Source organism: Monodelphis domestica, chromosome 1 (genome assembly GCF_027887165.1).
Source record: "Monodelphis domestica isolate mMonDom1 chromosome 1, mMonDom1.pri, whole genome shotgun sequence".
In the NCBI taxonomy this organism is placed as follows: Eukaryota; Metazoa; Chordata; class Mammalia; order Didelphimorphia; family Didelphidae; genus Monodelphis; species Monodelphis domestica.
The window spans coordinates 267141093-267154814 of record NC_077227.1 but is presented as its reverse complement, the minus strand read 5'-3'; the positions used below and the strand labels follow the sequence as shown (position 1 = coordinate 267154814).

General features: G+C 37.2%; 1 protein-coding gene across 2 annotated transcripts in view; it reads right to left on the bottom strand.

Moving 5' to 3' along the window:
- Window positions 1-13722, bottom strand: part of KIAA0586 (KIAA0586 ortholog) — a 157409-nt gene that overhangs the window by 130046 nt on the left and 13641 nt on the right. For both annotated transcript variants that reach the window (XM_056810816.1, XM_056810815.1), the window contains exons 6-8: window positions 10182-10356; window positions 2635-2856; window positions 1059-1215 (exon numbers count right to left, since the gene is read on the bottom strand). In XM_056810816.1, coding sequence (XP_056666794.1) covers window positions 1059-1215; window positions 2635-2856; window positions 10182-10356 — 554 coding nt within the window. The remainder of the gene's footprint in view (window positions 1-1058; window positions 1216-2634; window positions 2857-10181; window positions 10357-13722) is intronic.

Below are 13722 nucleotides of genomic sequence, written 5' to 3'. Positions count from 1 at the left end.
ACAAAATCAATAAAAATACAGTAAAACATAGATAATTTGTGGTTTTCTAAATCAATATACTGCCTGCTGGAGGAGATTCATTTCTAATCTGATTTTGACACTACTGCCTTGGAGTCATCAGGCCCCTAGTCTGGCGAGAACTCCATTCCCTGAGCTTTCTACTACTGTTTACCTCAAAAAAAACTTATAAAGAGCACTGTAGGATGCTGGTAAATGTTTTAACAGACTGGCCGGGGGGGGGGGGGGGGGGGAGATGGGGGAGATGGACACGGGAGAGTAGAAAAGGAAAAGTATGTATACACACTTTTAAGTTTAATCTATATGATAATTTCTTAAATCTAAACAAAAAATCTAATCCATAGCACTTGCTGATTTTCATTAGAACTGGCCTCAGCATACCCCTAGATCAAGCCTTCTGAGTTTAAACTCCACCACTACAGTCTTTGAAAACAAAGAAGAATTTTATGGAGCCATAATCAATATTATCAACAAGGGTGAGGCAGATTTGAATGTTGCACTAGTACCTACAAAATGTAAAAAGACTAAGAAGAAAATAACTAGTTCAGAGAGATTTCTGTGAGGACATAGACAAGTCACAAAGGATAAGACAGTGTATATGTAACCTGTGATCTACATTAATGTTAATAGTCCGTCTAATCAGCTCATAAATTCATTCATTTGCTGTGGTATCACTTTTAATTGCATGAACTGGAATTTACATCTTCTTTTTTCACCTAAGAAGTCTTAATAGCTTCTTGAAAGTAAAGATTGCTTCATTCTTTGTACTTCTAACTCCAAAACATAACACAGTGCCCAATGAAAAATACTTGTTGATTAAACATACACAAAAGATAAGAAAACTTATCTTGTGAAGCATCAAAAAGGCAGCATATAAGCTAATTAACACAATATTACTGTCAGTTGCTATATGTTGATATGGAAAAATAGGGCTAGAAAGCAAGAAGAAAAAAAGAACATAAATTTAATGAAAATGATATTCATCAATGCTGAGAACCAAATCACTATCATACAAGACTCACAAATTTAACAGCATTTACCTTGACTAGGAAGCTCTGTGTGTCTATGATGTGAAGAATGGTTACTGCTAAGAGGACGAAGTTCTGATTTTACAAATGATTTTTCTACTGGATTGGAAGACGGCATATTAAAAGACTGGAATCTGCCAGGGTTTAGTGCAGAGGTAATTAAATGGTTCTAGAAGACAAAATTGTTTTATGACTTTCTTTTTAAAAATATTAGTTTGGGAGGAGATCACCACTATTTTGTAACCACAGATAATTCCCAACTTATAATCAGACAAATCCCCTTAGAAAATACATTTTTCAAAAAAAATGAAGCAAAATACATTTAATAGTCAGATGTCAAACATTTCCCAATTAGATTTTAATCTGGGTAGCACTGGACTATGAGCTGGACATCTGCTATAGATGACCAACCTAGAATGAGTACTTGTAGCAACACCCAAGTATCCTCATCTATGATGTGTCCCTCATGTCTCTGGTGAGGTTTCTACCGATTTGGCATCAGGAAACCCACTATGACCCACAAATACTTGATCTCTCTCACTATATAAACATGGTTAATGAGATTTAAATCTCAAGCCTTTCCAAAGGAAAAGACAAAGCCTAGATTTTTTGTTCTCTGTTGCGCCACTTCAGGAAATTCTTCCATTGCTTATTATCTGTCTTTGCTTTTCTTTTACTTGGACTAAGCTCTCCTTTCGGCCCCGTCCAGGCCAACCTTCTTGCTTCACCAAGTTCTGAGTTATCCAGTAGTGGTCCTAAGGTCATTTAAATGATGGAAGGTCCCCTAGAAGACCATGAGGACCTTGCCACAAAGACGTGGGATCTTTTAGAACAATATTTACTGCACATGAGGTAAGGTTTTTTTTTTTTCTGGAGAAGGCAATAAAATTTACTTGATCCAAGAAACACAAGTTTAAGCTACTGACATAACTATCTGACTACCCAAGGACAAAAGTGTAGCACAAGAGTTAGTTTATTCCTTGGGTATGACACATGCTTCTAACTATGAAAAAGGTGGAATCAAGAAAGCTTTGCCTAGCCAAACCAATACCAAATCCCTCCTGGATATCCTTTCTATAACATTGTCAAATATACGTTCCTATTGAATGTGAGATGTTTAGTGTCTCATTTAGATCTGATCGAAATCTATACGGTCAGATCAAATCTGATACCAAGCTGATGCAGAACAATCATATGCCTTAACAGTACACAGATAACTGCTATACATCATGATTATAAGAAAAGCCTTGCTGATACTGTGGTAAGATTTTCAAGTGACCTTATTTTATACTATTTTCTTTCACGTAATCTATATTACAGCCAAATTATTTAGTAGCTTTTCCTGAATTTGAGACTCCTATTTCCTACCCCTGACACTGGCTCAAAGCAATGTGCATGCCTGGGATGAACTCCTCCCTCAGATTCTTTTACATATTAATGTTTTGCACATTAGTAGATATAGTAACTATAGGAATTAAAACTGGTTATCTGTAATATCTCATTAGAGATTTTTAATAATGGTTATTTATAAATTTGAGATAATAAAGTAACACAATACAACACCATAGTCTAGTATGAATTAGGATACCTGGATATCTAACTGTTGCTGTTGTATTTTTTCAAGATGCCTAAGGTGGTGTCCAATAATTACATCAAACTGATTCTTATGGTCTTGACAACAAGATCTCTCAGTCTGGGCTTTAATGTTTTTCTGCTGCTCAGCAACACATCTTAATTGTTTATCTGTCTCCTGGAGTTTATTGAGTAATTCTGAAACAGAATTAACTTTGGCTTCCAAATCACTCTGTACCTAAAACAAGAAAAATATAGCATAATCAGAACTTTTTGTAGTAAGTTAAATGACCAGATCACCATTTATTAACAACACATTAAATATATATATTTGCATGTATTTTGTATATATTTAGTACATGTCTCTCCATCCATACCTTTTATAGAATAAAGTATATAATGAATGAATATAAACCTATATAAAGTAATTAAATATAAGGTAGCTTTGGAAGGGATGGCACTAGAAATTGAGGTCTGAAAATGGAGGAGAGAAAGGCTTCTCATAGAACATGGCAGTTGAGTTGTTAAAAGGAAAAGAAGTTGATGATAAGAAGGGAGGGTATTTGACAGTCAGTGCAAAAGCTCACATGTTTCTTATAGTAGTAGTCACTCGGTAACCAAGGATGACGATTGTCTGTGTGCCTTCATCTGTGATGTAGATGAGTGTGCACAAAAACACGTGTGCGTGAAGGAGATTTAAGTGGAAAAGTCAATGCACGGAGACAGCCCCACTCTCTCAGCGTTGGAAGCCTGGGTCCATTGGCACAAAAAATCGTTACACCTGGAGAATTCCTCAGCTGCATTGGATGGTAGTGTTGTCTTTTGTGCTCCAACACGCCCTAAGCACTCCACAGTGCTTTGCTGCGTCGCCCTCTCAGCTGTTGAACCTTCTTATTGGTTCCTTCTGTCTGTTCTGCCGAAACAGTCTTCACATGCTGGGTGAGCAAAGCCTTGGTTCACCAGGGGTCTACGACCCAATGGCTACCCTTACAAGGTTTAGCCGGCCTGTCAAAGCCATTCCCCGGGGTGTGGCAGCTGCTACATGCTAGCAGCTACTGGGAGCCACAAGTGAGAACTGGGTGTCAGGTGAGGGTCAGAGGTTGGAGAGCTGCCCTAGGAGGGCATGACAAGCCCTCCATACCAGAGATACTACTCCTCCTTGAGCACCCCATACACCATTATTCTTCTTATAATCCTACCACAACTACCCTAGTCCAGGTCTTTATCACCACTGTCCTAAATGATCCCAATAGGCTCTATTTTGGTCACTCATCCCTCAATTCATTCATCCTCCACATAGCTGCCAAAGTGGTTTTTACAAAACTCCTGAGGCTTCAGGTCAAGATGGCGGCGTAGAATCAGAGAAAGTACAGACCTCTGAAAACCCCTCTTTAACAATTACAAACTAAATGCTCCTAGGGGACTGAAAATCAAACCTAACAACAACACAGAGCCAAGGACCCTCCTGCTGGACTCAATTCAAAAGGTACGCCCCCCCCCAGAACAAGAATTTGAGAACACTTGGGTTTAAGGGGAAGGGAGAACGAAGGTCCCAGGAACACTCCCCCCACTGAGAATGCTAAGCCTCCACCGGCAGCAGGAACCTCTGGGGGGGCAAAGGTGTTGGTCTGGAGGGAGTACCCTGAGGGCAAGGCTGTGCCAGTCTCAGGCAAGAAACACAGGTGGTGGGGAAGGAGCTTGAGAGGGAGCGCAGAGCGGGCAGCATTATCACATCTCCTCCATATTGCTCCAGCCTTCCAGGAGGTTTTGGCCTCAGGGCACATCCAGCCCAACCCAGCTGGACTTAATCCCATAAAAAGTCTTCAGAGGTCAGGGAAGCTCAAGCTCCAACACCCCTCCCCCACAGACTGCTGGACTTTAATCCAATCAAAGCTTCCAGAGGACAGGGAAGCTCAAGCTCCAACACCCCTCTCTGACAGACTGCACTAAGAGATCTCCTGAAAAAGCTCCAAGAGGGAAGACTGACAGAAAACCTCAAAACCAAAAATAAAAATGAGAGGAGCAAGAGCACCTCAGTAAGGGTACATGAAGAAGTAAATCAAAAATTAATTGGAAATTAAACAATATGATTCTCCAAAACCGGTTAGTTAAAAAGCAAATCATAGAAACAATTAATAATTTCATTGAAGAAAATGACAATGATGAGACATCCTTTCAAAATCTATGGGATACAGCCAAAGCAGTACTCAGGGGCAAATTTATATCCTTGAGTTCATATATTAACAAACTAGAGAGGGCAGAGGTCAATGAATTGGGCATGTAAATTAAAAAACTAGAAAGTGAACAAATTAAAAATCCTCAGATGAAGACTAAATTAGATATCCTAAAAAATCAAAAGAGAAATTAATAAAATTGAAAGTCAAAGAACTATTGATTTAATAAATAAGACTAGAAGCTGGTACTTTGAAAAAAAATAAAATAGACAAAGTACTGGTCAATCTAATTAAAAAAAGGAAAGAAGAAAACCAAATTGACAGTATCCAAGATGAAAAAGGAGACCTCACCTCTAATGAGGAGGAAATTAAGGCAATCATTAAAAACTATTATGCCCAACTATATGGCAACAAATATGGCAATCTAGGTGATATGGACGAATACTTACAAAAATATAAATTGCCTAGACTAACAGAGGAAGAACTAGACTACCTAAACAATCCTAAATCAGAAAAAGAAATTAAACAAGCCATCAAAGATCTCCCCCTAAGAAAAAATCCCCAGGTCCAGATGGATTCACAAATTATTTCTATCAAACATTCAAAGAACAACTAATCTCAATATTATACAAATTATTTGACAAAATAAACAAAGAAGGAGTTCTACAAAATTCATTTTGTAACATAAATATGGTTCTGATTCCAAAGCCAGGCAGGTCAAAAAAAGAGAAAGAAAACTATGGGCCCATCTCCCTAATGAACATAGATGCAAAAATTTTAAATAGGATACTAGCAAAAAGACTCCAGCAAGTCATCACAAGGGTTATCAACTACGATCAGGTAGGATTCATACCAGGAATGCAAGGATGGTTCAATATTAGGAAAACCATCCACATAATTGACCATATAAACAAGCAAACCAACAAAAATCACGATTATCTCAATAGATGCTTTTTGTGCACCTTTGACAAAATACAACACCCATTCCTATTGAAAACAATAGAAAGTATAGGAATAGAAGGGTCTTTCCTAAAAATAATAAACAGTATATACCTAAAACCATCAGCAAACATCATCTGCAATGGGGAAAAACTCAAAGCCTTCCCAATAAGATCAGGAGTCAAACAAGGATGCCCATTATCACCTTTATTATTTAATATTGTACTAGAAACACTAGCAGTAGCAATTAGAGAAGAAAAAGAAATTGAAGGTATTAAAAGAGGCAATGTGATGGCGGGGGCAGCTGGGTAGCTCAGTGGATTGAGAGCCAGGCCTAGAGATAGGAGGTCCTAGGTTCAAATCTGGCCTCAGGCACTTCCCAGCTGTGTGACCCTGGGCAAGTCACTTGACCCCCATTGCCTAGCCCTTACCACTCTTCTGCCTTGGAACCAATACACAGTATTGACTCCAAGAGGGAAGGTAAGGGTTTAAAAAATTTAAAAAAGAGGCAATGAGGAGACCAAGCTATCACTCTGCAGATGATATGATGGTCTACTTAAAGAGTCCTAGAGAATCAACCAAAAAGCTAGCTGAAATAATCAACAACTTTAGCAAAGTCAGGATACAAAATAAATCCGCATAAATCATTAGCATTTCTATATATCTCCAACCCATTTCAGCAGCAAGAATTAGAAAGAGAAATTCCATTTTAAATCACCCTAGACAATATATAAAATACTTAGGAATCTATCTACCAAGACAAACACAGGAACTATATGAACACAACTACAAAACACTCTTCATACAACTAAAACTAGATCTAAACAATTGGAAAAACATTGATTGCTTATGAGTAGAATGAGCAAACATAATAAAAATGACAATCCTGCCCAAATTAATTTACTTATTTAGTGCCATACCAATTGAACTACCAAACAACTTTTTTACTGAATTAGAAAAATCCAAAACAAAGTTCATTTGGAAGAACAAAAGATCAAGGATATCCAGGGAAATCATGAAAAAAAAATGCAAAGGAAGAAGGACTTGCAGCCCCAGATCTCAAACTATACTAGAAAGCAGTGGTCATCAAAACAATTTGGTACTGGCTAAGAGACAGAAAGGAGGATCAGTGGAATAGACTTGGGGTAAATGACCTCAGCAAGACAGTCTATGATAAGCCCAAAGATCCCAGCTGGGACCAAAATCCACTATTTGATAAAAACTGCTGGGAAAATTGGAAGACAGTAATGGGAGAGATTAGGTTTGGATCAACATCTCACACCCTACACCAAGATAAACTCAAAATGAGTGAATGACCTGAATATCAAGAAGGAAACTATAAGAAAATTAGGTGAACACAGAATAGTATACATGTCAGATCTTTGGGAAAGGAAAGACTTTAAAAGCAAGCAAGAGCTAGAAAAAAAAATCACAAAATGTAAAATCAATAATTTTGATTACATCAAATTAAAAAGTTTTTGTACAAACAAAACTAATGCATCCAAAATTAGAAGGGAAGCAACAAATTGGGAAACAATTTTCATAACAAAAACCAGGAGAACATTGTACACAGAGACTGATACACTATGATACAATTGAATGTAATGGACTTCTCCATTAGGGACAATGCAATGATTCTGAATAACTTGGAGAAATCTATGAGAAAAACCACTATCCACATTCAGAGGAAAAACTATGGGAGTAGAAACACAGATGAAAAACAACTGCTTGAATACATGGGTCGAGGGGATATGGCTGGGGAGGTAGACTCTAAATCAATATCCTAATGCAAACACCAACAACATGGAAATAGATGCTGATCAAGGACACAAATAATACCCAAAGAAATTGCACATCGGCTGTGGGAAGGGTGGGTGAAGTGGAGGGAGGGAAATAATGTGATTATTTTAACCAAGGAATAATGTTCTAAATTAACTAAATAAATTAATTTTTAAAAAAACTCCTGAGGCTTTCTTCCATCTCTAATATCAAAAAGAAAATAGTGTGTGGCATTTAAAGCTTGCAATTGACCCATTCAGACCTTTCCATTTTTCTTACACCATACTCTTTTCTTCACACATCTATCTCTACTACTATCTCCCATCTCAGTGCATTGACATCCACTATCTTCCCATCTCTAGAAGGGAAACAGTCTTTTATTAACCACTTACTATGTATCAGGCACTGTGCTAAATATAAGGGATATACAATAGACAAGAATATAACCCCTGGGCAGCTGGGTAGCTCAGTGGATTGAGAGCCAGGCCTAGAGACAGGAGGTCCTAGGTTCAAATCTGGCCTCAGACACTTCCCAGCTGTGTGACCCTGGGCAAGTCACTTAACCCCAATTGCCTAGTCCTTGCCACTCTTACACAGTATTGACTCCAAGATGGAAGGTAAGGGTTTTCAAAAAACAAATACAAAAAAAAAAAAGAACAGAACCCCTGCCCTCAAGGGAATAGAGTTGTAATGAAGAAAACAGCACTCAAACAAATATGTCCCAACAAGATATATAAATTGTAAATGGAGAGTAACCTCAAAAGGAAGGCACTAGGTATTTTTTGGCTGGAGCCAGGGGAACAAGGGGGACTGAGCAATCTTAAATCAGAAAGACAGAAGATGGGACTTGAGTCATAAGAAACCAGGAAAACTAGGAGGTAAAGGTGAAGGGGCAGAGCATTCTAGGTTTGGGAAACCACCAAAGCTATGGCACAGAGTTGAACATAAAGTGTCATGTCTAAGGAACAACAAGTAGAATGGTGTTAACAGATCATAAAGAACATTGAGAGAAATAAAGGGCAAAAAGACTGTAAAGGCATAAAAGGACCAAGATATAAAGTCAAAGACAGGATTTTATACTTGACCCTGGAAGTAATTTCATATTTGATTCTACAGGTAAAAGTGAATCACTGAAGCTCATTGAGTAGGGACTAACATGGTCAGAACTATAAGTTAGGAAGATGATTTTGACTACTGAGATTAGGATAGCTAGAAGGAGAGAATTAAATCAGGAAGACCGACTAGAAATTTATCACATTAATCCAGGTTTGAGACAATGAAGGCCCAAACACGTAACTATGAGTGGAAAAAAAGAGATGCATTAAAGGTAGAAAGTTGGAATGAAGAGAGGAAAGTGTTAAACATTATGCTTTAAAAAGAGATTTAATTTAGACAATAGAAACAAATGAAAAACAATTATAACTAACTAGTCAATGGAAGTTGAATTTTGGAAGAAATTTTCATTCTAATCTAAACCAAAAAGTATTTTTAAGCATCTATGTGCTAATAAGCACATAGATGCTTAAAGTGCCAGGAACTAAGGATACAAACACACATTCAAATAAAAAGCAGTCCATGGCCTCAATCAACTGGGAAAAACAATATGTATACAAATTAATTAAATATGAACATATACAAAGAAAACAACAAAAACTCAAGGTGGAGGAAAAAACATTAATAACTAAAGGATGAGGCAGAGATAGATCTGTACCCAAAGAACTATAAAACATACTCACTCTTTGACCCAGCAATATCATTACTATATTTGTATCCCAAATAGTTTCAAAAAAAAATAAAAGGCCCTCTCTATGTACAAAAATAATTAAAGCAACCCTTTTTGTAGAGGTAAAGAACACAAAAGCGAGCGAATACATCAATTGGGAAATGGCTGAGTAACTATGATTGTAATGGAATACTGTTGTGCTATAAGAAATGAGAAACAGGAGGTCAGAAAAACCTGGTAAAACTTCACAAACTGAAGCAGAGTGAAGCAAACAGCACCAGGAGAACACTGTACAAATGACAGCAATACTGTATGATGAACAACTGTGATTGACTTAGCTATTCTCAGCTATAGAATGACCAAAAACAATCCCAAAGGACTCATGATAAAAAATGTCATCTACTTCCAGAGAAAGAATCCAGACTAAAGCACACTTTTTTCATTTTCTTTTTTTAGATTTTTTTTGTTATTTAAGTCCCCCCTTCAACAAAAGGATTATTTTGGAAAAATAATATTGTAAAATCTATATCATAATGCTTAACATCTCAGTAGGGGGTGGGCATAGAGAAGTAAGGAGGGAGGAAGAGAATTCAGGACCCAAAATTCTTTTTAAAATGTTGGAGGGGCATCTGGGTGGCTCAGTGGATTGAGAGCCAGGCCTAGAGACAGGAGGTCCTAGGTTCAAATTTGACCTCAGACAATTCCCAACTGTATGATCCTGGGGAAGTCACTTAACCCCCATTGCCTAGCCCTTATCACTCTTCTGCCTTGAAACCAATACACAGTATTGATTCTAATCAATCTAATATGGAAAGTAAGGATTGAAAAATAAAAACCCTTCTAGGTCAGAAGTGGGACACAACAATCTGTGTATTGTCTTTTAGAAATATGTTTTCTAAATTTATAGTAATTATAAGTCTGAGGGAAAGGATTTCTACAGAAGCCTACTTTTATCAGTGGAGCTGCTGTCGCAATGGCAGCTGCTGTTGCTGCTGCCACAGTTGAAGCAGAATCAATTCCACTGGATGATGATCTCATCTCCACAGAAACAGGATCTTTTATTGTACTTGCATCTTCTAAAAGCTGTACCTTCACTTCTTTAAAAGTAGGTGAGTGTTGGACTCTGTAAATAAAAGAACCCAAAAAAATTTAAATGAGATATGTCAAGAATGTCAATAAATACCTTTAAATTTGTTGTTTGTTTCTCTTAATCAATCTGCATGTTAACTCCTTATAAGCATTCTCTAATGGACATCATTGCCATCATTATTCAATTAACAATTTCTTTAAAATAAGAAACCATTATGTGTAAGGACACAAGTTCTAGACACTATAAAAAGATACAAAAGAAAGAGAAAGCAAACTCCTTGTGCTCAAGGAACTTAATATCTGAGGATATAGGACTTTCATATATAAAAGATTTAGTTATAAAGGAATATATGTATATGTATGTAATATATAGATATATATAAACAAGTACAGATTCACATAACAAATTAAGTAGTACTCAAATGATAAATAATTTGGATTTTTCATCTCAAAGGCAGAAGTCCTCAAAGAGAAAGTAATGTTATTAAATAAGACTAAATAGCTTTCACATTCAAAAGCTGTTTATGTTAATTTAACCCTCCCCCTAAAAGCTACATACTAAATGCAACTGTTGTTTCTTACCATACTCATCCCTCCTCTGATGTTTTCCTTGCCATTTACATCTTCCTAAACCTACTCTATGTAAACAATCCCATTTAACCCAACTTTTCTATTTCATGAAACTTTCTCTTAAGAATCTGCTCAAAAAAGTTATGGTTTTCTTGGAGGAAAATGGGAAATTCTGCCCTGTTAAGTTCTTTACTATACCCAAAAGTCCAAGATCTCAGTGGCTACCTTTCCATTGAGTCATCCATTCTTCATTTATTCACCCTCCATCATGAACACCAAGCAGGTCCCAAGCCCATATTTTATGCACGGTATGTGTCCTGGAGCCAATTCTTGTTTTCACATGACTTATAAATAAGCAAGTCAACTATTGTCTGGTAGTTCTCTACCAAGCTCTGGACATTATATTATCATATTCGTTAATCATTTTATCTTCCCTTATACCCCTAATCTTGTTCTTTAATCTAACCATAATCTTCAATCCCACCATTACTACACTGGCTATGCTCTCCTTCCTTATCTAACTCAGCCCATTAGTGAATACACTTGTTCTTGTCCTATCACCAATCATGCCTTGCCAAATTCCAACCTTGGGTTATTTCTATCATCTACCTCCTTCACTACTTCTACTACTTCATCTACTTTCTGCTGAAGAGTTGGAAGAAATCATAAAACTATGCTGTCTGGGTCCATTACAAATTTATGTTCAGGGGCAGCTAGGTAGCACAGTAGATAAAATACCAGGCCTGGAGTAAGGAGGACTTGGGGTTCAAAACTGGTCTCTGACACTTCCTAGCTATATGACCCTGGGCAAATCGCTTAATCCCCATTGCTTAGCCTTTACCTCTATTCAACCTTAGAACCAATACGTACTATCAATTCTAAGATGGAAGGTAAGGGTTTTAATTTTTTTTTTTAGGAAATGGGATATGGCTCTATAATAATAAAATGATGGAAATGTTCCCTGCTATCCTAGTGCCCACAATGGCTGTTCCAAACATTCTTATTTCTCCTCAAGATTTCAATGGCGTACATCATGCCAGAGTGGCTAATATGGAAAATGATAAATGTGGAAGGGAATGTGGGAAAATTGAGAAACTAAGGTACCATTGATGAAACTGTGAACTGATATAGCCATTCTGAAGAGTAATATGGAACTACACCCAAGGAGTCATGAAACTATACATATCTGACTTCACCCAAGGGGCCATGAAACTATGTAGACCTTTTGAGCCAGCAATACCAATAGTGTGTCTTTATCCCAAAAAGATCAAAAACAAGTTGTGTTATATGGTTGTAATGAAATACTAATGCATCATAAGAAATGATGAACAAGATGAGTTCAGAAAAACCTAGAAAAACTTATATGAACTGATGTAGTTAAGTGAGCAGTATGTGTCTTCAGTCATGACATGAGGAATATGGAAATATGTATTGTATGAAAGCACTGATATAATCTATATGACTATTTACCAACTGAGTGGGAAAAGGAGGGAGAGAATTTGAATCTCAAGATGTCAGAAAACAATTGTCAAAAATTGTTTCTACATGAAATTGAAAATTGAATTAAGAAAAAAAGAAAACAAAGGAAGTACAACAACAAAAAGATTTCCATGGCACTCTTCTCCCCTCCTTATCTCACATCAAACATCATTCTTGATTATCTCTTCACTCCTGTTCATATGGAAAGGTGGCCCTTCTCCTTATAATATTTTCTCTGTCAAACTGCTTCTATACTTCCTTTTATCGCTCTAATCTTCAATCTCTCTACCTACTAGATCATTCCCTACTGCCCATAAATATAGCTCTCCACTTTTGATGCAACTAGGCCCATTTAGCTACCATCCTCTATCTCTCCTCCCATTTTTGGTTAAATTCCTCAATAAGGGTTACAGTAGTCCCAACACTTCCTGTCCTCTGACTTGCTTCAAAAACCTCAGCAATCTGGATTCCAATTTCATCATTCAACAGAAAATACTGTTTCCAAAATTAACACTGATCTTTTAACTGCCATAGCTGAGGATCTTTTCTCAGTCCTCAATTCTTATTGACCTCACAGTAACAGGATATTATTGATTATTATCTCCTGGATATTCTCTTCTCTAGGTCTTTAGGCTCATCCTTTGACAGATCTCAGAATCCACCAGCTAATTGTAGCTGTCTCTGCAAAGGGCTATCCTGAGTCCACTTCTCTTTAGACATTATAATACTTCATCTGATAATCACATCACCTCCCATTGGTTCAATTATCACCTCTAACCCAGATTTGGTTAACCAACTCAAATCCTAAGCTCTAGACATCACTAAGTGCCTTTTGAATATCTCAAAATGGATGTTCTACAAGGTATCTGAAATTCAATATGTTCAAAGCAATACTCATCTTTCTTCCTAAGTCTTCCCATCTTCGCAATTTTCCTATTACTATCAAGGGCACCACCATTCTCCCAAGTCACTAAGACTTACAACCTCAGTATCAGCCTCACTTTTGTGTAAATTAAATATCTAGGGTCCACCAGATCCCAGAAGTCTCATCTAATAAGGGTCACAGAGTCATGTGTCTTAATTTACCAGTATAGCAAGTAAGATTCCTGACTGGTGGTAGTGATATGACATGTAAGGTCTGAAGTGAAACCCTGACCAATTAGAAAATCTTACGGGAAAGGTTTTAGACTGAGTTTAAAAAGCCAGCATGGGAAGTGGGCTCATTCTCTCTGTCACTTTTTGGTCTTGTGAAAGGAGTTCTCTTGTTGGCAAGCCGGTGCTTACGGAAATAAGCCATCTCTGTCAAGCAGTGTAGCAGTAGACCGCTGCCAAATCCAGGAACTACAATTTG